The 24,808-nt window shown below is 45.0% G+C and overlaps 1 protein-coding gene across 3 annotated transcripts in view; it reads left to right on the forward strand.

Moving 5' to 3' along the window:
* Cfap54 (cilia and flagella associated protein 54) overlaps positions 1-24,808 on the forward strand; it is a 301,539-nt gene that overhangs the window by 30,302 nt on the left and 246,429 nt on the right. For all 3 annotated transcript variants that reach the window (XM_052165291.1, XM_052165292.1, XM_052165294.1), the window contains exons 6-17: positions 1,340-1,483; positions 3,649-3,762; positions 3,890-3,991; positions 6,013-6,211; positions 10,318-10,499; positions 10,589-10,754; positions 11,660-11,742; positions 14,002-14,136; positions 14,747-14,897; positions 16,370-16,446; positions 22,430-22,558; positions 22,899-23,025. In XM_052165291.1, the coding sequence (XP_052021251.1) occupies positions 1,340-1,483; positions 3,649-3,762; positions 3,890-3,991; positions 6,013-6,211; positions 10,318-10,499; positions 10,589-10,754; positions 11,660-11,742; positions 14,002-14,136; positions 14,747-14,897; positions 16,370-16,446; positions 22,430-22,558; positions 22,899-23,025 (1,609 nt within the window). The remainder of the gene's footprint in view (positions 1-1,339; positions 1,484-3,648; positions 3,763-3,889; positions 3,992-6,012; positions 6,212-10,317; positions 10,500-10,588; positions 10,755-11,659; positions 11,743-14,001; positions 14,137-14,746; positions 14,898-16,369; positions 16,447-22,429; positions 22,559-22,898; positions 23,026-24,808) is intronic.

The raw sequence follows: 24,808 nt of genomic DNA on the forward strand, positions 1-24,808 counted from the left end.
TACCCTGGGTGAGTGGTCCAGGGTTCTATAAGGAAGCAGGCTGAGTAAGCTGTGGAGAGCAAGCCAGTAAGTAGCTCCTCTCCATGGCCTCTGCATCAGCTCCTGCCTCCCGGTTCCTGCCCTGCTTGAGTTGACTCCTTTCAGTGATGGACTACAATGTGGAAGTGTAAGCCAAATAAACCCTTTCTTCCCCAACTTGCTTTTAATCATGGTGTTATATCATAGCAATAGGAACCCTAACTAAGACAAGCACTTAACAGTGTACTGAACACTACTACCCCAGCCCATCATGCACACTGGTTCTTTCTCCATAGCAGCTTGGCTAGGCTGTGTTAAAGTACCCATTATACAGATGAGATGATTGAGGTCTAGAGAGACACTGAAATGGGAATGCAGCCTAAGTTTATCTGATTTCAGTCTGACTGTTTTGGCCCTTTCCATTTTCCCGACCCGCCTAAACCAAAACAGCACGCCGCTTCCACAGACCAGCTAGCAACTTTGAGTTGCTCCTAGACCAGAGTTTACTCTTCATGAATACTGTTGAAAATGAGCTCAGCTCATAGGCCTCTCAAGGAACTATTCTAGAACAATAAAGACTCTAAAAGAGCTGCTTTGAGATTTGGGGCTCTCTCAACTTAAATTAAAAACAAAACTCCAGGGGGTGGGGAGATGGGCTCTTGGTAAGTGATTGCTTCACAATCATGAACTCCTCCTGAGTGTGATTTCCAGAACCCATGTTTATAAAGAAGCCGGGCACAGCTGCGTGCCTGTGATCCCTGCTCGGAGAAGGCAGAGACAAGCATATCCTAAGGTTTAGCTGGCCAGCCAGTCCAGCCGAGTCAGTGAGGTCTCGGTTCAGTGAGAGACTCTGTTTAAAAAAAAAAATCAGCCGGGCGGTGGTGGCGCTCCCCTGTAATCCCAGCACTCTGGGAGGCAGAGGCAGACGGACTTCTGAGTTCGAGGCCAGCCTGGTTGACGTGAGTTTCAGGACAGCCAGGGCTACACAGAGAAACCTTATCTTGAAAAAAACAAATCTAACACTCCCCCCCCCCCAAAAAAATCAGATGGCGAGAGTTTGGGGAAGACGTTCAGTGTTGACTTTGGCCTCCACAAGTGTACACATGCATGTGAACACACACCAGCACACGTACATGCATGTACACACACACACACACACACATACACATAAAATGCTGTGTTTTTTTTTTTTTTGACTCGTTGTTTATGGTAACCGATCTGCATAGCTGAACTCCAAGTGTGACTTTGATGGTTCTGAGTAATATTATTATGGCTAGTGTCAGAGATGAAAACCAATTTAGTTGTGTTGTCTTCTCCCCAGGCCTTAGAGTTCCTGCTGTGGGCCAGCATGTGCATGGAATCCTCTGTCCCGCTCCTGTCCGTCAGGTACCTGACGTGGAGAGCCACTCTCTACACGGCCGTCTGCCAGTGCCACTATGACTGCCAGGCTGGCATCCACGGGGAGGTATGTGGCTCTGTGAGGTGGATGGCTTCGGCCTTTGCCTCCCTCCTTTAGATGTCTCAAGGCCAATGACCAGCCAAAGAGCCGGAAAGAGGCAAAACCAAGAGACTCCCGACTTTATCTGAAGACATTTTCTTGGCTGTTCCATTTTGTCATTTTGTGGCTCTTTCCCCTCTATGTTGTGTGTCCTTTCTTTCCTTGACTCCTGCCTTGCCAGCTTGGACTTTCTTCACTCCCTTTATTCCTTATTCTTTCTCACGTATATGTGTGTGTGTGTGTGTGTGTGTCCACATGTGGAGGTCAGAGGACAACCTTGGGTCTTGGTCGTCGCTTTCCCCTTAGTTTCAGACAGTGTCTCCCGTCCGCTGTTGCTTTCTTCAGGTTAGATGGCCCACGAGGCTCCAGAGATTTGCCTGTCTCAGCCTCCCATGTTGCCATAGCAACGCTGGGATTACAGATGTGAGCTACTGTGCCTGGCTTTACCTGGGGTCTGGGGGTCCAAACTCAGGTCCCCATGCCTTGGTAGTGAGCACGACATCCACGGACCCGTCTCCCCAGCCCTCGCTGTCCGCTTCTGCTCTGTTTCCAGCATCTTCCTCTCCTCGGTTTGCTTTCACACGGAAGCTCCTTCCCTCCCCGCTCAGTTTTAGACTCCACCGCACACATTACACATTTATCTTGATCCTCCTCTGCCTCGAGACTGATGTGTTCTATTTGTTTCCCCCATTTTGGGGGTATATCTTTTAGACTGAATACTTGACATGTAACAAGCCAGTAGTGGCTCTCATTGGCTGGCATGGAATCTCAGTGTAATTTTAAACGAATATTCTCCCCATGGTACAGGGGAGAATTCACTTGTCAGTGAATGTAGCCTTGGTGAAAATTAGAAAAGCGTAACCCTTTCTTCAGGCCGACACATCTTTTCCCCAGGATGCACAGCCTGATACGAGGACTGCTGCTTGGGTTTCAGTGTTCCTGTAGCCCGTTGTCTGGGAGCCTGGTGCAGGGTACAGCTTTTACAGCTATGCTCGGATCCACTCCTGGTCTGTTCCCAAACTGATGTACATGATTTGGTCACTAATAGTTTCTTACATTTGTTTTTATCCTGCCTGAATTAATTCTGAACTGTTAGGTGGTAGCAGTTCCTAGCTAAGGGAACAGGCGAATGCATACCCTGCTGGGCTATTTCTACAGCTCAGGAGAATTCTAGAAATTGTTCAGCGCATGTGCATGTTTCATATGAGTGTGCCAAGGAAGGCTTAGTTTGCTTCACAGCTTCTGAAATGGTAGGAGGCAGAGCAGGGTGGTTTTGACCAATTCCTGTTGGGTTCTTACTTATTGGAGAACGTATACATTTATTCATTTTAATATTGTAGCTGACCTGGAACTTTCTTTGTGAAAAGCTAGGAGTAAAGTATTTTTTAAAAAATGGCAAAGTCAACGATGTGAAAATTCGGAAGTCCAATGTACAATCTGTTGCATCCTGGAGCCCCTGATGATGTAATCTTTTGCTACTTATCTCCTCTCAAGGGGTCATCCGAACCCTTGTAGGCTGTCTATAGAGAATCGTTGCAGTGGTGAAGTGTTTCCAGGAGCTAACCCATCTTCTTCCAGCCTCTCCATCAGCTTTTTCAGGATTTCCTGCGTGTGGGTATTGGAGACTTGAAAGTGAATAAGGCCTGTCAGAGACCTCACCCTATAGCAGTTATCGTGTGAGCATCCGTAAAGAATACATCACATGTTATACTAGGAAGGCTGATATTCGTGAAGACCATCTCAGTATGGTGCACATGTGTGTGTGTGTGTGTGTGTGTGTGTGTATGTGTGTGCACATTTGAGTGTGAGCAGGCTTGTGTGCATTGTTACGGGAGCAGTACTCCATACAAAGGTTCCATTTAATCTATATTTTGGCTTTCCCCTAAACATTCTATAATTCATAAAGTTAATGTGTCAGGATGTTTATTAACTTTAGATTTATATAGAGCTTAATGGCGCTCATAGGAAATGATAGATCGGAGAGTTACTGTGTTATAAAAAGTCAACAGCGGCCTGCGGTTTAGTTCAGATTAAATCAAATGCCTCAGATATCAAAACATACCGTTTTTATACATTTTTAATCACTCTTCTCCAACTTATTGTGAATTAAATTTGTTTTAATTGCAACACAGGCATTTGCTCGGCGTGCGTTAGCTAAAATTGATGAGTTAAGGCAACTGGAATTAATGAGCTCTTCTGCTTCTCTGGAAACCTCCCGAAAATATTACAGAGAGGCCACGATAAAGGTATGAAAATTTCATGAAATGGAACAAATTTACTGCACAGCGCCATTGCCTGAGCGCTCGATCTTAGTGGCTGAGGCGGTCGTTCGTCCTGTTGTCACTTCATATACGATTCTTCTTGTGGGGACAGATGGCCGTGATGATCTTCAAAAGAGGAGTATTTGAGTCTAGGAGAAAAAACAAAAACGTGTTTAGACCGAAGATAAGACTCAACCTAAAGGAAGCTCAAAGCGTAAGTCTCCGAGGCCTTACCTTCTCTACACCCTCTTGCAATATGCATGTGCTATTCCTTTGGATCGGTTAGGCCTGCCCCAGATTTTAGAGCCATGGAATGTCTTCCTAACTGAGCTATGGCCTCCCGGCATCCCTTTCTCTTTTGGGGCCCTCCCATTATCCCAGTTTTGCTATGTTAACGGATGAACTGCTGAAGATGAGCTTGGGAAAGGTTTGCATAAAAGCCTCTTGCAAATGGAGAGCCCTCAGAGTCGGCCTGCGCAGACCCTTGCCTCTGGGCACTCTAGCTTTGAGGTTTTCTCATTAGCTTTAGGTTTACCATTGGGAGTGTCATGAACTAGACTATACGAAAGTGACAAACCACCCCCCACATTTCAGAAGATTGAACAATAGTTTCCCACCGCTGCTTAGGGCCAGCAGAGATGCCGAGAGGCCTGCTAACTGGCGGTTCCGGCCAGACGTGGGAGAAACTCTTATTTATTTAGATAATGCTGGCTTCTCTGCCGGCGGGGATGGCAGAGAGCCCTGTGGACATGTGGAGAAGCCACAGTGCCCTGCATGGAAGTGCTACACTTCTCCACTGTCCTAACTCGTCACACGGCCCCTCCCAACCTCAGCACTGAGCACTATCTGGGGGGAGTGAGTCAGATACTCCACCTTTGCCCCCCATCCTCTGGTCTTCCTGTCCTCTGACTTCCCTCCTGTCTTTATGCTTCCCTGTTGCCTCTCTGAGCTCACTGTCCTCTGGGTTCAGCTCTCCTCCTTCTCCGAAGCCATTCCTGACCATTCTAAAGGGTGTCAGCTGTTGTCAGCTGTTCTTCTCTGAGCATGGCTGCACAAGGTGTGGAGATGAAGGCAGGGGCGGTTGGTAGGGGTGGTGGTGAGCGGGTTCTAACAGGAGAGCCACAAATCTCAGAGCCTGGAGGGGAACCTGGAAACCATCGGCCATGGGGCCTTTTCACTATACGGGAAGAAATCAGGGCTCAGGGCGTTTCTGTTACTGCCTCAGAATCACAGGCCTCAGCCGGCAGCATTGAAAGTCCAGTGGCTTCTCACAGCACAGACGTCTGCCACTCAGTGGTTAAGAGCACTGGCTGTTCTTCTAGAGGACCCGGGTTCAATTCCCAATACCCACATCGCAGCTCACACCTGTCTGTAACTCCAATTCCAGAGCTTTCTGACACCTTGTACCCCACTTTCTCCATCTATCTATGTATCTATGTATCTTTGTATCTATCTATCTATCTATCTATCTATCTATCTTTCTATCTACTATCAACCCAATCTTCTATCTATTTATCTATCTACCTATCTATCTATCTATCCATCCATCTACCCATCTATGTATGTATGTATGTATGTATGTATGTATGTATGTATGTATGTATGTATCTATCTATCTATCTATCTATCCAATCTTCTATCTATCTATCCATCTATCTTTCTATCTATCTATCTATCTATCTATCTATCTATCTATCTATCTATCTATCCATCCATCCACCCATCTACCAATCAAACTTCTGTAGCATTAAGCACTAAACCCCTAGGTATTTACACCATGAGACAGTGTTTTAGATTCGAGTTTACGGAGATTCTTCAGGAGAATTTCCTGCAGCATTCATCAACCCTGATCTAAACCCACAGATTTCCTAGAGATTCAACCTTGAATCTAAAAGGCACCCCCAGCCTCCCCCCCCCGGGCCCCCCCCCCAGTGATTTGTCAGGCCAACGTACTTCAAATACCAGTATAGGACTGTCACTAGGGTGCCACAAAGCAAATGGAGACAATGTTACCTTGACAAGTGGCCACAGTAAACAGTTTTTCTCTGCTCCCTTGGAAACACCAGCGCACATAAGAAGTAGCAGTCTTTGTGGTGCGGCTTTAAATGGCGTCTGTAGAGACACGAGAGGCCTGAAGGCGACCGGCTCCCTGTTAGACAAACTTCTCCCGTGTTGTTGGCTAGTCAGGCCGAAGTCTTTGCCTCCTAGCTGCTCTGGGTTTCTCTCTTGCTCTAGTTGCCCTGGCCACGGACGGTCACCGAACGGCTGCTGGATGAACTACTTGACAGCACCTCGTCCCGGTTTCTGGCTGTCTTGGAAGCCCTCTCTGACTCAAACAGGCGGATCCTGCAGACCGGGCCGCTGGTTACTGACGAAATGGAGTTACGTGATGTTGTGTCGGAGCTGTTTATGGCCGGAAAAGAACTTTTGATACGTAACTACCATGTTGATATTTTATAGTAGACATTGATATGGAACACCTCCCGAATGATAGAAGTATTGGTATCCAATGGTATCCAGTTTCCATATTGACCTTGAATCCAGTGACCATGCTTATAAATAATTCATTTGTAGATTTGTTTTTGATTTTCTAAAAAATATAATCTTTGAGTACTGACAATTACAGTTTTTTTTCCTTTTCAGGTTTTAGTGTCTTAGTTTCTTTTTCTTTCATTTTTTTTAAATATTTATTTATATATGTAAGTACACTGTAGCTGTCTTCAGATTCTCGAGAAGAGGGCATCAGATCTTGATACAGATTGTTGTGAGCCACCATGTGGTTGCTGGAATTTGAACTCAGGACCTTTGGAAGAGCGGTGGGTGCTCTTAACCACTGAGCCATCTCTTCAGCCCCCATTTCTTCCTTCCTTCCTTCCTTCCTTCCTTCCTTCCTTCCTTCCTTCTTCCTTCCTTTCTTTTTTAAAAGATTTGTTTATTTATTATATATAAGTACACTGTAGCTGTCTTCAGACACACCAGAAGAGGGCATCAGATCTCACTACAGATGGCTGTGAGCCAACATGTGCTTGCTGGGATTTGAACTTGGGACCTCTGGAAGAGCAGTGGGTGCTCTTAACCACTGAGCCATCTCTCCAGTCCTTTCTTTCATTTCTTGATTTATTGCACTGACTAGAATCACCAGAAACATGTGCCGACGACTGACCTCTGACCTTCTGAGCAGCCCATGGACATTCTTAAATTTTAATGTCGTCCACTTTGCCAATACATTCCTTACAGTCGATCCTTTCTTGTCGTATTTGAGGAATCTTTGCCCCTTGGTGCCCTCCATGTGCTCTTATAAGGCAATCAGCAGTTTTATTACTTTCTGCCTCTCACGGTTACTCTCCAGTGTTCATTGCTTGTATCCAAACTTATTTCTTTTTACTCAAGTCTAAACATCGAGGACTTTGAAGCATCTAGACTATGGATATAAAATCTATCTCATTTATAAAGCTTGTTTATTTTACCATACACAGGGTTTGTGTGTGTGTGTGTGTGTATGTGTATATGTGTATGTGTGTATGTGTGTATGTGTGTATGTGTGTATGTGTGTATGTGTGTTGTGCGGGCTTGGGGGTTCAGTGTTTATTAAACCTCATTGTTTTTTAGATCATAGCCTTTATACTCTCATCATCCTTATGTTATTTTTACGTCTCACCATACTGGGTCCAGTGATGCAGGAGGCATTTTAAGCTCTTGCATCAAAACCAAACCAAACCAAACCCACCAATCTTTCAAACAAACAAACAAAAAAAACCCCCAAATAAACCACTTCCCATTACGGTTCCCCTGCTTCTCTGCACCTGCCAGTCTTTCACCAAGACACATAACCGAGTGAATGGCACCGCCTTAACATTCACCACCAACTCCCATTTTACATCTGTTTTTCTTTCCTTGGTTTTGTTCCTTTCTTATTACTTCTGAGAGGGCTCTTCATCGAGAATTTCCAGGTCACTCATGTGTTTTATTTTTTCCGTCTGGTGTTTTGTCACCCACTGAGCTCATGGTCTCGCCGCAGGTACCCTTGGGATGCAGTTCCCACTCGTTCCGTTCCCTAGGCACGCGATTCTTGCTTCAGGCTTCTAAGGTCTCTTACTCCTGGGAGAACATGCCTACGTGAGTTCTCATTCACTCTGATCTACTTTTCTGCTTCCTGTGGTAAAGGATGCTTGCCTTGTGGGTTTTCTTCGAAAATACTTGCATATTTAATTGTCTTACATGAACTTGAACTTACCTTGTATGGCCTTACAGCAGCCAACAGGTCTGCCTCGGAGGAGATGTGGGAAGCCAAGATTTGCTTGTTTAAATTTTTTTTTTTTTAAAGCTGACATTTTATTTTTTGTTGGTTATTTTATTTATTTACATTTCAAATGCTATCCCCCTTCCTGGTTCCCCCTCCACAAATTCCCTCCCCACTCTCCCTGCTTCTATGAGGGTGCTCTCCTACCCACCCACTTCCACCTCCCCACCTTTGCATTCCCCTATACTGGGGCATTGAGTCTTCACAGGACCAAGGGACTCTTCTCCCATTGGTGCCCAACAAGGCCATCCTCTGCCAGATATGCAGCTGGAGCCATGTGTACTCTTTGGTTGGTAGTTTAGTCCCTGGGAACTCTGGGGGGGGGATCTGGTTGGTTGATATTGTTGTTCTTCCTGTGGGATTGCAAACTCCTTCAGCTCCTTAAGTTCTTCCCCTAACTCCTCCATTGGCGTCCCTGTGCTCAGTTTGATGATTGGCTTTGAACATCCATGTCTGTATTGGTCAGGCTCTGGCAGAGCCTCCGAGGAGACAGCTATATCGGGCTTCTGTCAGCAAGCACTTCTTGGCATCAGCAATAGTGTCTGGGTTTGGTGTCTGCATATGGGATGGATCCCCAGGTGGGGCAGTCTCTGGATGGCCTTTCCTTCAGTCTCTGTGGGAGGAAATGGGGGAGATAAACAGAGGATTAGAAAATTGAGCAGAGGGTGTATAGCAGTGGGGGGTGGGGAACTGGGGGTAGCCACCAGAAAGTCCCAGATGCCAGGAAAGCAAGAAGCTCCCAGGACCCAACAGGGATGACATTAGCTGAAATACCCAACAAAGGGGAGAGAGAACCTGGAAAGACCGTATCCAGAGGTTAGGCACTGTCCCTGATTGAGGGATGGGGGCCACCCACCCATCTCCAAAATTTTAACCCAAAGAGTGGAGCTTGTGCAAGTTTATATTAACATGTGCGAGTGCGTGCGTGTGTGTGTGTGTGTGTGTGTGTGTGTGTGTTTGTGTGCGCGTGCACACGTGTGCGCGCACATCCATCCTCCTGAAGGCAGTGAGTCTCTGACCCCATACTTTTGCCTCATGCCTTCATAAAAAAGGTTCTGAGAAGAGCTGAGGGAGGGGGAAACCACCATCAGAATATCTTACTCTCAATTAAAAAAAATTGTCAAGTGAGAATTCTTTTGACCCAATTCACTCAGATTCTAAAACTTAACCTCATCGGCACGTGCCCTGTGCACAATTTTCACTGAAACGGGAGGAGAAAGTCTCCACTTCTTCACTCCTTCCTGGCGTGTCAAGTTCTTCTAAGCAGTCCCTTCATCCCGGATCCTCTTTCATCTTCTTCCTGGATGTCTCCGCGATGGTCAGATAGGCCATGGGAGTTGCCCGTGTGCACTGTTCTCAAGTGTTTTCTTCTATTTATACACCAAGCAGCCCCTGTCCTTACCGTGCTATGGAAAACCCAGTCTCCTTTCTGCTCAGTCCTCAGCACTGCTTCGCCCCCTGCGCTCTTCCTTTTCGCAGGTTCTGTAATACCTGCTACTGTTGATTCTCTTTTCACTTAAAGCTCTCCTTGGCGGACTTCTCTCCCTCTGCCTTCCCTTGCTTGATGATGTTTCTTAGCTCATAGCTGATCCTGCGGTCTGCTGTGGTTATAGCTACTGGGGATTCTTGGACTCCCTAGCTGGGCACACTTCCTTGTTCCTAACGTCCAGCTGCCTGTGTGGCTAATTCGCTCTTGCCAGTTTCTTATATTTCTCACTCTAAAAAAGAAAAAAAAAGATCTATTTTTGTTTTATGTATATGAGTGTTTTGCCTGAATGCATGTATATAGGCTAAATGTGTGCCTGGCGTCTGGTGCCCTGGTGCCTACAGAGGCCAGAAGAAGCCATTGGATTGTCTAGAACTTGTATTGTAGACAGGTGTGTGTGTGAGCTGCCCCGTGTGGGTTGACAACAAAGCCTGTGTTCTCTGTAAGAGCAGCAAATGTTCTTGACCTCTGACCCTCTCTGCAGCGTGTCACAGTGGTCCTTCTGAGTGGCCTTAGGGAAAGTCTCCCTCAGACCTACGTTTGATAGCCCTTATTTGTCTCCATAGCAGTGAGCATTTGCTCATTTAGGTTCTTTACGTGTCCTACCACCCTGCAGCCTCAGTGACAGCAGAGGCTGGGGACAGCGCCCTTTTCTTTCTCCTCTTCCTAGAGTCTGACAGTGTCTGACAGCGAATATCTAATGCATGCCTCTTCTGAATGAATGACATCCGAACAGTACTCTCTCCTCTTCCAGTTTCAAATGTTGGTCCAAATGGAAAACTTGATTTCCCCCAAACAAGTCTCCTGGAGCATGTAATAGAAAGGAAAAATATTATTTCTGTGGGCGCTTCTGTGAAGTTTGCCAAATTGGCTTTTACTTATGAAGAATGGGGATTATTCGACTCTCTCGCTGGACAACTTATTCAGTTTCTCCAGGTAGCACATACAGAGTTCTTCATTTGTTTTTCCGTTTTGTTAAAATGGCGTGAACTTGATGTTTAACCTGTGGGATATACTTTTCTCAGAAGCAGACCAGCCCCGAGGCAAAGAAAGCAGAGAAGGATTTAATTCTTCTGCTTGCCGTAGAGCCATTGATCAATGTGAAGAAAAGCAGAGGCTTGATCTTTCCTGTGGATACGGATAAGGAGATCCAGTCCGTTCAAAGTTATCTAAAACACATAGCTTGTCACGGTGAGTAGCTAGGGTCTTGAAAAAAAAATTGCCTTATGTAAGAAATCATAGTCTTTTCTGGTGAGGTGGAGCAAGATATGCCCAAGGCAGAAGGACTAGTGAGTACGTCTGATAACTGATGACTGGTGACTGATGGCTGATGGACAGGCTGGGGGGCAGTAGTGGGAGTGGTAGAGTCTAGAGCATGGTAGGTCAGAAATAACTGGGGGTCAGGTGACGTGGTCCCTAGACCTTGTGAGAACATGCATGCTATTCTGGAAATGCTTTCGACACGAGAAAGAGGTCCCATGTAGGCATTACAACGTGAGGTCAGCAGGGCAAAGGGCAAAGGATGGGACAAAGGTTGAACAAAGAACAAGGTTGGCTGTACCCCGTCTCGCCAGCAGGAGGCGTTTTTTTTTTCCGTTCTAGGACTTCAAGGGTTTAAGTAACACTGTATGCACACTTGAACATCTAGTCTGCTTTTAGGCCAGTGAGAAGTCTTTTATTCTGTGTTTCTGTATTCTCCCTGTTCCTTTAGGCATCACCTAGCCTCCCGTGTGAGGCAAATCATTTGTACCCATAGTGACAGATTTTCTTCTTCCATCAGGACCGGAATAAATACCTTTATACATTCTCCACTGGCCACATTTTAGATTATTCAGATATTGTCAGCACCTTCCATTTCTCATTGGACACAATGTATGCATTGTGGACTGATAGTAAAAACACCAGTCCATTTTAACTGACTACCGGGATACATTATGACATGAACACATTTTAAATAGTTTATTGACAGATTAAACTCGGCCAGGGTAACCGGTGCCAACATCATTTGTGCCATTTTTGTGAGGCTTCTGTCTCTGTCTCCGGTGCTTCCTGGTTAATAATCCCACCCTCATTTTTCTTCTGCTTTCCACCTGCAGAGTCTTGTGTGAGGACCACATTCTCGGAAGATATTTTTAGCTTGGCATCAATTCTTCACTTCTGTGTCTGTGTCCCTAGCAAGGTAAAGTAACTCTTTAAGATAAGTTGTAACAGTGTGTCAGGAAACACCTCCCAATAGTCTGGCTTCCCTCAAGGCCAGGCTCAAAGTGCAGCAGGATCCACTCTGCTGCTAAGATGGGTTCGCTCATTAGCTGTGTTGGCTGATGACTGAAACATTCAGTTTCCTCTTATGGGCACCATTTTGGGGGTCACTCTGCTCCTCCAGGGAGAAGTCCCAGGCTAGCTGCATTCCATCTAAGCAGGAGGGAACTCAGGCAGTGATTCGGAAGAAAAGTGGCTATGTTGAGTGAAAGATGGCCGTGGCACTTTTCAGCCTCTGGAGACAATGCTTGCTTACAGTCACCATTCACACAATGGCCAGAATTTAGGAGTGGCCCCCGTGGCTCAGGTCTGCCCCCACCCTCCATCTTTGGATTTGGAAAGAGGGACACTGTGTGTCTCCAGCTCCTATGAACTCATGAGCTTGCTGCTTCCTTCTCCTGGGCATTCATTGACATTCCTGGAGTGAGACATGAGGCAGTGTGCGCGCTCTCTCTCTCTCTCTCTCTCTCTCTCTCTCTCCCCCCCATTCTCTCCTCTTCCTTTCTCTCTCTTTTTCTCTTTTCTCCTCCTTTCTCTCTCTCTGTCTCTCCTTCCTTTCCCTTCTCTCTCTCTTTTCCTCCCCTCCCCTTTCTTTTTTCTCCTCTTTTTCTCTCTTTCCTCTTTCCCTTCCTGCCTCTCCTCTCCTCTCCCCTCCCCTCCCCTCCCACGGAGGGTATGAGGTGGGGGAGGCAGGAAGGGCCTGACTTTAGTGCTTTAGCACTATTTTTCAGTTTGAATACCAGGCTCCCCAGCATATCTCCGGGCTTCCTTGGAGGGCAGTTTGGAAGGGTGGTACCGTAATCTGCTTTCATCACTTTCCTATATGATCCTGGAATTCTCATGGAATTTCATTTGAAATTTGGGTTTATGGATATGGAAAAGTGGAAAGAGTAATAATAAGGTTTCTGCATTAATATTTTCCTGGGTAGATGGAACACATGAGGGATTCAAAATGCTCTGCTCTTACAGTATTTCTATTTCTTCTGAATTTATTAGAATATTTTGGGATCTGTGACAGGTTTGTTTTTCCTCTCTCAGCGTCTAGGGTAGAACATATGGCTGCATATAGCAAGGCGAGGATCCTATCGCAGAGCTGCCCCCGCAGCCTGCTTTGTACTTTTTAAAGACAGGATGTCATTAAGTCGCACAGGCTGGCTTTGGGGATGAGGACCACTGTCTCAGCCTTCTGAGCAGTGAACAGCTAGTATTACAGGCCTGCATCAGCGGGCCCTGCTATATTTAATTTTGAAAGACAGATAGAAAACGTAATTATTAGAGTGGGCGAGCTTCACACAAAGAGAAAACTAAAACAAGAGTTGAAAGGGTAAAGACCTTTTGCTTACACACTTAAAAAGAATACACTATGTCTTAGTTCAGCTCAGCTTGACCCAAGTCCACACACGTTTACCAGTGTTTGCTATCTATTCTGTTCCGGGGATGAGGTAGGGGGTGGAGGTGGGGTGCTTCGGGGAGCTGCAATACATACCAAATTAAGGCCCAGAGCTTCCTGAGAGCTCCACACTTGCTTTATTTTAATCATAAACTTTATTTACCTCCCAGTTCAGATATAACAAGTCCCCCCCCCCCCCCCCACTTCTGAAAAGAGCCAGCTAACGAGACAGGAGGCTGGTCCATCCTGGGCCATGTGTTGATGCCCGTGTTCTCTCCACCCTCCTCTGCATGTTGTCCCCGCTCCCACACCCCACCCTCCTCTGCCTTCTCTCCCCACTTTCTCTGCACCGTCATCCTGCGCCTGTCATACTCTTTATTTCTCCAGGTTCCTTATTATTTAAATACAAGACATTTAGAAAGCGAAAAGCATACTTTGGCCAGTTGGAGAGAAGCTCTTGGTTTACAGACTTGGTTGACAATGTTTCAGACTTACTTAATTGAGAGGGCCGAACTAGAGTCCCAGAGTGCTAGGCGAGACTCAGGGAGGCTGGTGGCGCTTAGGACTTCCAAGTCACTGGTCTGTGGGGGAAACCACGTGGGTTCTCTTAGCCTATGCCCTGCTCAGCTGCTAGTGGCCGAGAAGACACTCCTCTAAGCACACTCGTTTGGTGTGGGGTGAATGATCTGGGATGTGAGAAACCACTTACAGGAGCATTGCCGGGGACATGTGCTGAATGCTATGGTCGCATGTCCTTGTAACTCACACACAACTCTTTTTTGCTTTTAGGGCGTTCAGCCGGATAAGGATATCATTGTGGACATACTAGCACTCTTATGGCAGAGATGCAAGATAGGAATTCAGAGGCTCAACATACCCAAAAACGACTTTGCAAAATATTCTCACAAGATCAGCACCAACAAAGTACTCCTTTTTATTTTTCGTTCACATGAGTTATTTTATTTTATTTTTTATTTTAATTTTAATTTTTAGTTTTTAAATTCATGTCGAGTACACGTTTCCAATCTAGGCCTTCCATTTTATCCACCCCATAATTCCTGTCCTTTGCAGATGGGTGCGGTAAGAAGTTAGTCTTTGTCCTGCTTAGTGAGCCTTCCTCAGAATGTGTGCTGCTAGGCCCATGAGCTGGTTCCCATGCTCTGCTTTGGGGATGTAGGCATGAAAGTCAATTTCCAGGCACCCGAAATGGAACCGGAAACGCCTGCCCACTTGGTTGACTTTGTACTTCAGAGAATATTGCAAGTATTTGACAAGCCAGAAAAATAACGTCATGAAATTTCCATTGTAGCTCCTGGCATACACACTATAAACAGGTGGCTATTTGTGGGCTTTTGTAAACATTTACTGTTAATTTTTTTGTTAAAGTCGCTTTATGTTGTGTACATTAGTAAGGAAGCCTGTGGAATGCTTTGCTGTGATCAGGGGAGGATTAAAGGAAGACTAACATTAGTAAGCTTTGGCTCTTTATGTGATACCCTTTTAATTTATCTTGATTTACATTTCTTCCTTATAGTGGGTCTATCTCCTGTGGCAGATAAGCGAGGTAATGCACTGCTATAAACTGGAAGACCTGGACACCGTGATGGTGGCAGAGATCACCTTACGGTTAAGTGAAATACTAGAGTCTTTGGGAAACCCGAAAAGAAAATTCAAAAAATCTGCAGGTAAGTGATGGGTGAAATGCACCCCAAGACTGGGGAGCAGAGCCAGACACAACGGTGCAAGCGTGAGCTAGAACACAGGGTAACTGCCCGTAGTGGGTGCCAGTGAGAGAGATCACTGCGCAGGTTTAACCAGGCAGGTCCAAGAAAGGTTAGATGCTCTACGGTTTGATGGTGGACAAGGATCCGCCTTTCCCTCACCTGTGCATGCTCCTCTCCATTCTTAATTACCACACAACCCTCCCTCTCCCCCCTCATCCCTCTCTGCTTCTTTCTCCCTTCTCTTTCCTGGTTTTCCTCATTCATTCTCAGCAAACACTCAGTGAGTCTATGTCCTTGGGCACTCCCTCCCAACCCTTTCTGACATAGAGACTCAAGGGGGAAGGGATGGACCGCCATATTTATTCTTGCACTCCTGACCTGCTGTAAACTAAACTTTACTAACAAGGCTGTAAAATGACTGCCCTGTTTCTCTCTTCAGAATTGCATCCAGCAGGAGAAGCAGGCTGTGTGCCTAATTTTGCAGTTTTTGTTTCTTAGCAAGATGATGTCTCAGTTAGCCCAGGCCAGCCTCGGACTCACTGTGTAGCAAAGGCTGGACTTGACCTATCCGAGTGTTGGGATTGCAGACCCCTGCTACCATGCCTTGTTCACAGTCCTGTCTCCCATGTCCTGCGACTTCCTTCCCAAGCTCCGTGCCTTATCTTTACTATTTTATTATTGTCTTAGCTTGTAAGTCCAAAAAATATCTTCTGTCTTTTCTGCAGCCGAGAGATAGTTTCTAGATTACTTGTTACAGGAAGCAAGAACCCCAAAGGATGGAACTTTTAAAAGTCTATTTTTTATTCAATCGTATTGTGTCACTCACTAGTTACTTTTGGAAGATTGATGTCTTACACTATTTATTCATTCATGACCAGGCCTAACAGGACATAACATTTTTATCTTTTGTTATGATGTTGCCATCAATATTGGAAATTATTTATGAACTAAATAACATGTGGTTTAGTAGGAATTATCAAGTATTTTAAAATAGGAAATGTAGTGTTGCCTGACAAATACTTATCATTTGCAGTCCTCTAGTTCAGACTGGGATTCTTTGGCATCTGTCTTAGTCCCTAGGCTCTGTCATTCTTTCAAATGGGCTTTATAGAAGAAATACGGGCTGGAGAGATGGCTCACTGGTTAAGAGCACTGGCTGCTCTTCCAGAGGTCCTGAGTTCAAGTCCTACCACCACATGGTGGCTCACAACCATCCATAATGGGATCCGATGCCCTCTTCTGGGGTGTCTGAAGACAGCTACAGTGTACTCACATACATGAAATAGACAAATATAAGCAATTCTTTGAAAAACATTGTCTTAAAAAAAAGAGAGAAAAGAACACAGAGGGATGAGCAGTTACCAAGCTGACACCATCTTGTTGAGAGACAACATTCTTTTTCTTTTCCTTTTCTCACTTCCTTTCTTTTTCAGATTTGTCTCCAAAGAAAGGGCCAGATGAGCCGCCTGGAACTTCAAAAGGGGCCCCGGAAATCCTTCCAATATTAAAGGTACTGCGATCTATTATAGGAAGCATGGCTAAAAATGTGAAATCCTGCCGGGCGGCGGTGGCGCACGCCTTTAGTCCCAGCACTTGGGAGGCAGAGGCAGGCGGATTTCTGAGTTCGAAACTAGCCTGGTCTACAGCCTGAGTTCCAGGACAGCCAGGGCTACACAGAGAAACCCTGTCTCAAAAAAAAAAAAAAAAAAACCAACCAAACAAAACAAAACAAAACAACAACAACAAAAAGCAAAACCAAGAAGAATTCTTATTTTCAATATCAAATTTGTAAATGTAATAGTGGTTCATTGTAAAAATGTCTCTTGAGTGTTGCTTTAAGAATTTCTGTTTCTGGGTGTGTTGGTCACTACAGAGCCATCTTCCCTCTTTGCCTTTCCTCTAGAAGAGGAGTTATCAGTTCTAAATGAAAGTGTGACATAGATACTTGACAGTCTTGATGTGATGTGGTGTGATGTGTGCATATGCGTGTGTGTATGTGTGTGTGTGTGTGTATATGTGTGTGTGTGTGTGAGTATGTGTGTGTCTGTGTGTGTCAGTGTGTGTCTGTGTCTGTACACATGAATACAATGCCTGCAGAAGCCAGAAGACCATGTTAGATCTCCCGGAGTTAGAGTTGTGCAGTTCTGAATCTCTAGAGGAGGGAGGTGCTGGGAATTAAGAGCAGTGTGTGTGCTTAACCATTGAGCCATCTCTCCAGCTTCACTGCTGGTTTGAATGGGTCCCGAGTCACAGTTTAAAGAGTGGCCGTGTTCCACTCAGTATATGCCTCTGGCAGGGTGAACTGAGTTCTTACCTGACTGAAATGTACCAAGGCCGATCGATGGCTCTCAGAGAGTGCTCAGTAAGCGTCATCTTGAAGGTGGAGAGCTACATGGCTCACGGTATTTGCCTTTCTTGCAGTACTTCTGTACACGAACATTACTGTCTTGATCTAAATAGAGCAGCCTCGCACACGCAGTCAGTAGTCCCCAGAGCAATGCGCACAACCCATCCTCTGTGATTCTGGTGCTGTGCTTCCTGAGCAGAAGCCATGGCAAACAGCCGTTGATGGTCTTAGACTGAAGGCAATAGGTTTCTTTTCGGTGGAACTTTGCAGGGGGACACTTAGCCTCTAAGTTGTGTGATTTTGCTTTCCTAACGAGGTGTAGGATACCACGAGTCTTACTATTTGAGAACCAAACTCCTCTTAACTCAACCGCGGCACATCTTCTCTGGGCTCCCATGTTGCATGGATGACTTGAAAATGTTTTCCTAGAGAGGAAGCAAGTGACTCTTTGTTTTGATTTGATTGGTAAACTGTAGTCTAAGTTGTGGAAATTGCAGTGACATTGGGAGGGGTTAACAATATACAAAGCAAAACCTGCCGCTCGACCGCGTTGCTCTCCCTGAGCCTCTTTTCATTTTTCTCATATTTTTGAATATGCAGCATTCCGTTCTTTTCGTAATGTTAATTTTGGCAACACTTGCCCTCTCAGTTGCTGTTAATTCTCCTCACTGCCTTCTCTTTTGGAATCTCTGAAGAATCTTATAATGAAACTTACAAGACTGAGTATTTCTGGGTAGTTTCCCTTAGCATCCCTGGTGGCTTAGCTCTGAGACCCTCACAGGTAATAACATCAATAGGTATGTCTCCTCTTGTGTGAGGTTGTACTGTGTTTATATTGAAACTGGGCATGCCCTGCTGTATACTTTACAGTCTCCAGATTACTTTTTAATACTGTATTGTATTATGTCTATAGTATACTATATTGTTTAGGAAGCAATGACAAGAAAATGTCGGTACATGCTCAGTACAGATTCAGTGCCTTTCTGAAAGTGTGTGTGTGTGTGTGTGTGTGTGTGTACGCGAGGATGTGTTCCTGTGTATGTTGAGGCTAGAAATCAATCTTTGATGTTGTTCCACAGGTGAAATCCACTTTAAAAAAATGTTTATTAGTGTGTGTATACATGAACACGTGTACCGTGGATCATATGCAAAGGTTTGAGAATGTCTTACAGGGGGTTAGTTCTCTCGCTCCACAAAATGGCTTCTGGGGATTGAACTCAGGTTGTCAGGCTTGGCTGCAAGTATCTTTACCCACTGAACCATCTCACCAGCCCTACCGGGTACTTCTTTGAAAGACAAATTTTCTCTTTCTGCCAAACCCGGTATAATAGGTAAATTCTATTTATTGGTACCAAATAAATGGTTGTTGTGAGTTTCCCTTCTCCCGTGAACATTCATTTTCTAATTACAAGGTCCAGGGGTGTATGTTTGAATTCTTCATTTTTAGTAGTGTCCTGTGGAGAGAGCTAGATTTGGGAGATCTGACAGTGGGGACAGAAACTGGTCTGCCTAAGAGGCAGAGGAGGCATAACTGTCCAACAGAGGCTTGTCTAGGGCTACCGTTCAGTGCTTACACACTGAGGCTTCCAATTTCTCACTCCGAACACAGGCAATCATCACTCCAACTCTTAAGGACACTAGAGTGTGAGGATCGCAGGCTTAGTGGGCTAGCTCTGATTCTTCATGGTGCAGCGGGGGAAAGCACAGGAACCCTAGTGCAAGTTATAAAGGGCTAGGTTTTATGGCTTGAAATTTTCCATCAACTAAAGTCACTAAATCAAATGGGTTTCTTAGGTGGCAGGTCTCTGACAACAGAGACTCTAAAGGCAATGGAGGCTCTTATTGGAGTTAGCAAAATGTGTCCTTTGCTCCACGTATTTACCATGTTCTGAGAAACTACCAAAATATGACATCTGTGATAGTGAAGGTGTCAACGACAGGCAGTTACACTGTAGTACACAGTCAGTCAGCCATAGTGGCATGTGGTGGCTGGTGTCCAGGCAATCCGTTGGCTCACCCAGAGCCTAGGGTTTAGCATTTGTTTTAGACAGACTCACAGTGGAGTCTTGAATAGGATGTTGACTGTTTGCCGGCACTTAAATGAATTATTTGATCCATTTAAGCATCTTTATCTGTGAAATTATGACTGTACCTGTTCTGCTGGGTTGTTATACCATTTAATTGACATATTAGTGACACTCTGGAAACCAGTGCCTTGTATATGTTAGGGTTTTTGTGTGTGTGTGTTTCAGGTAGGGTTTGGTCTCAGCTTGGGTCTCAGATTCATGTGGTCCAAGATTCATGTGCTCACTTAGCAATCTCTTTTTTTCCACTGAGAAATCTCTAGGTGTGAAAAACAATATTTCTTGCACACACGCAAAGTGCTATGTGAAATATAATGTGTACCATGGCAATAACATGATTTAAAACAATTTCAAACTTATACAGAAGATGTAGCATCTATTCAATAATTGGGCACTAATATAAACTGGTAAAATAAAATATAAACGTAACTATAAACAGATGAGTGTAGCTGGTCTTTGTTATTCTGTAGGTTCTTTTTTATTGGCCCAACCTCACCCCTATCAGTAGATAGGAGAGAAAGGAGAGGAGAGAAGAGGAGATGGAGAGAGAGAGAGAGAGAGAGAGAGAGAGAGAGAGAGAGAGAGAGAGAGAGAGAGAACAAGATAGCCTTGAATCTAATTTTTTTCTGTTTGGTTTCTTCTTTGAGCACAACTACTAACCACAACCAACTGCCCTAAATGACCAATGACCACCAACTCCTGCCTCTCTGGGCCCTAGCATTTATAAACCCTCTGAAAACTTCCCAGAATTCCAAACATCACACAATTGCAGAAACCATCTGCAGCTGGCAAAACCTCTAGCCTTTGCTAGAGCATGAGACAAATTACAGTCAGCAGCTGCTGCGGACAGTCCGAAGCAGTCCCACATCCCACATCTTGGGTCAAGATAAAAAACACGGTTCTTATAATATTTCTCTGTTTTTAAAGAAACCAAACTTTGAGAATTATCTCTACTGATGAATTTTAATTTAGGGTTGACTGTGATGGTGACAACAGTGAAGATGGCGGTCACGGTGAAGATGATGAGAGAATGTGGCTGTGTGTGGAGTCCTTGAAAAGTTTTGCTGTCAAAAAAGGTGTCCCCAGGGCTGGGCAATAGCTCACTCAGTACAATACTTAATGAAGAAGCATGAGGGCCCAAATTCCAGGACCTGTGTAAGAAGCCAGGTATGACAGCTCCATGCTTGTAATCCTACGGCAGAGTGGTAGAAATAGGCAGATTGCTGGAGCTCACTGGTAAGCTAGATGATCCTACTTGGGAGATCCTGACACAGGAAAGATGGCCCTAGAGTAACGGCAGCTGATGTAACCCTCTTGCATGCATGCATGCACCTGCACACATCTATGCATGCCTGCACATGCACACACGGGTCCTCTGTGACCTCTGTTTTTGGCTGAACAACAACGTGGATGTGATTAAACATCTTTTTTTGGAAGACACCTCGTCTTCTTGGACAGAGCTGAACCGATATCCTCAAGCTCTCTGCAAAGCTCACAAGAAACTAGAGGCCAAAACAGAAATGGGAAGTGAAAACCAGAATGGCGGGTAAGCTGCTGGGTGCTGTAGTAGGTTGCTGGGCATAGCTACACACAAACATGGATTCAAAAAAGACAACAGCTATCTAGGGGAAAAAAGATAAAACTTCAGCTCATGAAAGATGGCGTTGGCATTGAGCCTCCCCTCCCCATAAAGTTAGGACCTACAAAAGATAACCCCCTCATGCAATCCTTTCCCCATCTCCCTCCCCTTTCTCTCTGAGCCCCTCCCTACCCATCCCCTTACCCTGGCACCTCAAGTCTAGGTGCTTCCTCTTCCAATGAGGCCAGACAAGGCATCCCAGCTAGAAGACCATGTACGGGCAACAGCTTTTGCGACAGCCCCCATTCCAGTTGTTCAGGACCCACATGAAGAGCAAGCTGCACATCTGCTGCATCTGAGCAGGGAGGCCTAGGTCCAGCCTGTGTGTGTTCTTTTGGTTGGTGGTTCAGAGTCTGAGAGCCCCAAGGGCCCAGGTTTGTCTTCCTATGAGATTCCTATCCCCTTTGAACCTGCAGTGCTTCTTTCTATTCTCCCATAAGAGTCCCCAAACTCCATCTGCTGTTTGGCTGTGTATGTCTGTGTCTGAGTCAGCTGCTCAGTGGAGCCTCTCAGAGGACAACACGCTCCTGTCTGCAAGCCAGTCCCCAAAGGACTAAGAACTTTCTTAGCCCCAGCTTCCCCAGGGTTTCCACCAGCTGCTGACACCTTCGACTCTCTGTGTTTTCAGCCTCTCTCTGCTTGGGGGTACTTAGAGAGGTCCTGTGATGTAACCACATTGAGCCACTAAGGTACAAACATCAGCCTGAGCCTATGGTTTGAGGGAAGAAAGCAGCTAGAAGAATCTTATGATGGAGAAATTAAAAAAGCATTTAAAAATTAAAGAGGGTTGTTACATATTGGTCAAGGCACATGCATGGTGAGCGTCAAGGCACGTGCATGGTGAGCGTGGCAATCGAACAAACACCAGTTCAGGTAACACAAATGGAAGGCTCCTTGTTGAGGCAGTGGGGCAGAGTGACTGATGGGTGGGAACCCAGAGGGCTTTTGTTTTACCTACCCACATGTGTAAAAGATTCTGAGAAGAGCCTTTGAACAGGGTCGGATCATTCTATACTAGTCTCCCTATGAGGATGACGATGATGTTAAAAAGATGTATAGATTTTGAAAACCATTCCATGTTGGTTTTTGTGAACTCCAAGTCATGAAAAAAAAAAGAGAGAGAGAACAACAGGTTTTCAAATTAAGTGCGTGAGAGAGAATAGCTGAAGCTATGTGAGCGTCATACTTAAACTTTCCCCGTAGGTTTGGTACAACTAGAATTTTAATACGATGAATAGAACTGAAATATGTGTTGGTGAAAGTTTGCTTTTGGAAAGTAGTGAGCCATATTCTTTTCATCTTCACGGATAGTACTCAGTTTTTAGTTGAAGCTAAGTATATTTAGTAAGACATGGAGCACAGCTGACGTTGGATAGTTAAAAAGAGTTTCTGTTTGTCTGTTTTGTTTGTAAACACATTTTAGCGAACACCGGTGGAACAGCTGTTTTATGCGTATGAACTCCTTGATAAAGCGATCACTGGCATGAACTGGAACTGCATGTTAACTACTCTGTCGGACGGATCATCTGTAATTGACCATTGCTATGTCAAGGTAAGAGTGGACTTAATCTCTTCTCAGGCTGATGTTTTCTTTCCTTAAGTAGGAAAAGAGAGATGCCTTTGCAGGGAGGTTAGAAAAAAAATTGTGGCTCGTTGAAACTTTCTTCTCATAGCCCAGAAATAGCTCTTCCCGGAAATCAAGGAGAACGAGTGTCTTTGAAGGTAGAGGGCACACGCCATGTGAGCCAGGCACTCAGAGCTAGAAGTGAGCAGAATTGAATGGCTCTGTAGAAGACAGAACTTGCAAGATAACCAGGTGTAGCTATTTTTCCTAGGCTGTTCTGATAGCCATTTTCGTCTTTAATTTCTTCTTCAACTCTCTTGGACGGAAGGACTCTCATGACGTAGACGGAGACACGTACAAGCCCATCTCATCAAACAGCTACACGATGGACCTGCACCTTGAGTTAATCCAAGCTCAGCACCGCATTGCTGTTGTGCTCCTCGACCAACTGGAAGGTAGTGGCCACCCACAGTTAAGCCAAGGGTAGCGTTGATTGCATGTTGTAACTGTGTATTTGTAGCCCATTTCCCAAATGCCTTTTATTCTTTTATTTTGTTCTCCTCAGATTACTATCAACAGATACTTTGATTTATCAGTTTATATTTTGCATAGCAGGTCAGTAGAGTTCTATGGAAGTATGATTTTTATTTGTTCACTGATAGCAAGTTATTGGTGCTTTGTTAATTCGTTTATTTGGTACCTATTGAGATCCTTTTGTTTTTACCCTTTTACAAAAATATTTATTGATTTAATATGTTTGAATACACTGTTGCTTTCTTCAGACACACCAGAAGAGGGCATTGAATCCCATTACACAGGGTTGTGAGCCATTATGTAGTTGCTGGGACTTGAACTCAGGACCTCTGGAAGAGCAGTCAGTGCTCTTAACTACTGAGCCATCTCTCCAGCCCTGTTCTTACCCTTTTATGTTTCCATCCCTTTATATTTTGTTTTAAACATTTATATGGCTTTCAAAGTTGTTTTCATCTGGGCAGTAGCGATGCACACCTTTAATCTCAGCACTCAGGAGGCAGAGGCAGAGAGGCAGAGAGGCAGGGAGGCAGAGAGGCAGACAGGGAGGCAGAGAGGCAGAGAGGCAGATGGATCTTTGAGTTCCAAGGCCAGCCTGGTCTACAGAGTGAATTCCAAGACAGCCAGGGCGACACAGAGAAAATCTGTCTTGAAAAACCAAATACAAACCAAATAACAACAACAACAACCAAACAAACAAAAACCAAACCAAACCAAACCATAACCAAAACCAAAAAATAAACCCCATAAAACCCAAACCAAACCAAACCAAATCAAACCAAACCAAACCAAACCAAAAAACCAACCTGACCAAAACCAAAAACCAAAAGGACAAACTAACAAACCTGCTGTTTTTGATGTGAGAACTAGAGGGGGGGCAGAGAATAATGAGACCATCTCTGTTTCATCTTAAGTGAGCTGGACGCCTGTTGGCCTGCCTGCTGCATACCCAAGCTTACTGAGACTAACTAGCCACAATCATTATTTGGCGCTGACAAGATGCGGCTTAGAAACGCATCTTAAAGCTCAATAGAAGGATTGTGTCTGGTTTCCTTCAAGAATACTCATGATTTCCTATGTCATCCTTCACGGAAGAATAGGGCTTTGTCTGTCCTGGGGTTACCATTTAATGGCTTACTCTGTAACCATTGTTCATTAGATCTTTGAAGGCCAAATGAGCTCTCATGGGGGACCACACACAGGTATCGATGGGAGGCCTTAGCTCGATTTTCGATGGAGTTCGTTAAGGGTCTGTACCGGAGCTCTGAGCTTCCTTGGTGTTTCTGCAGCTGCTTTATTGATCTTCCATCCTAACTCCAGATGACCATTTCGTCCCTTTGGTCTTTCTCTGCTCAAGTATGCTGCTGCCAGCTCCGTGCTCCAGAAGTGTCATTTGTCCCTTTCTTTTTCTTTCTTTCTTTTCTTTTCTTTCTTTTTTTTTTTCCAAGACAGGGCTTCTCTGTATAGCCCTGGCTGTCCTGGAACTCACTCTGTAGACCAGGCTGGCCTCGAACTCAGAAATCTGCCTCCCTCTGCCTCCAGAGTGCTGGGATTTAAGGTGTGCGCCACCACCGCCCGGCATTTGTACCTTTCTTATTGAAGAACTTCACAGTGACTGCCCACTGATGGCCCTGGCTTTACCTTGCGCTCACCTGTATTTGCACCGAAAGCTTCCTGTAACTCTTACCCTTCAGAAGTATCTGGTTT

Source organism: Apodemus sylvaticus, chromosome 20, assembly GCF_947179515.1.
Source record: "Apodemus sylvaticus chromosome 20, mApoSyl1.1, whole genome shotgun sequence".
Classification (NCBI taxonomy): domain Eukaryota; kingdom Metazoa; phylum Chordata; class Mammalia; order Rodentia; family Muridae; genus Apodemus; species Apodemus sylvaticus.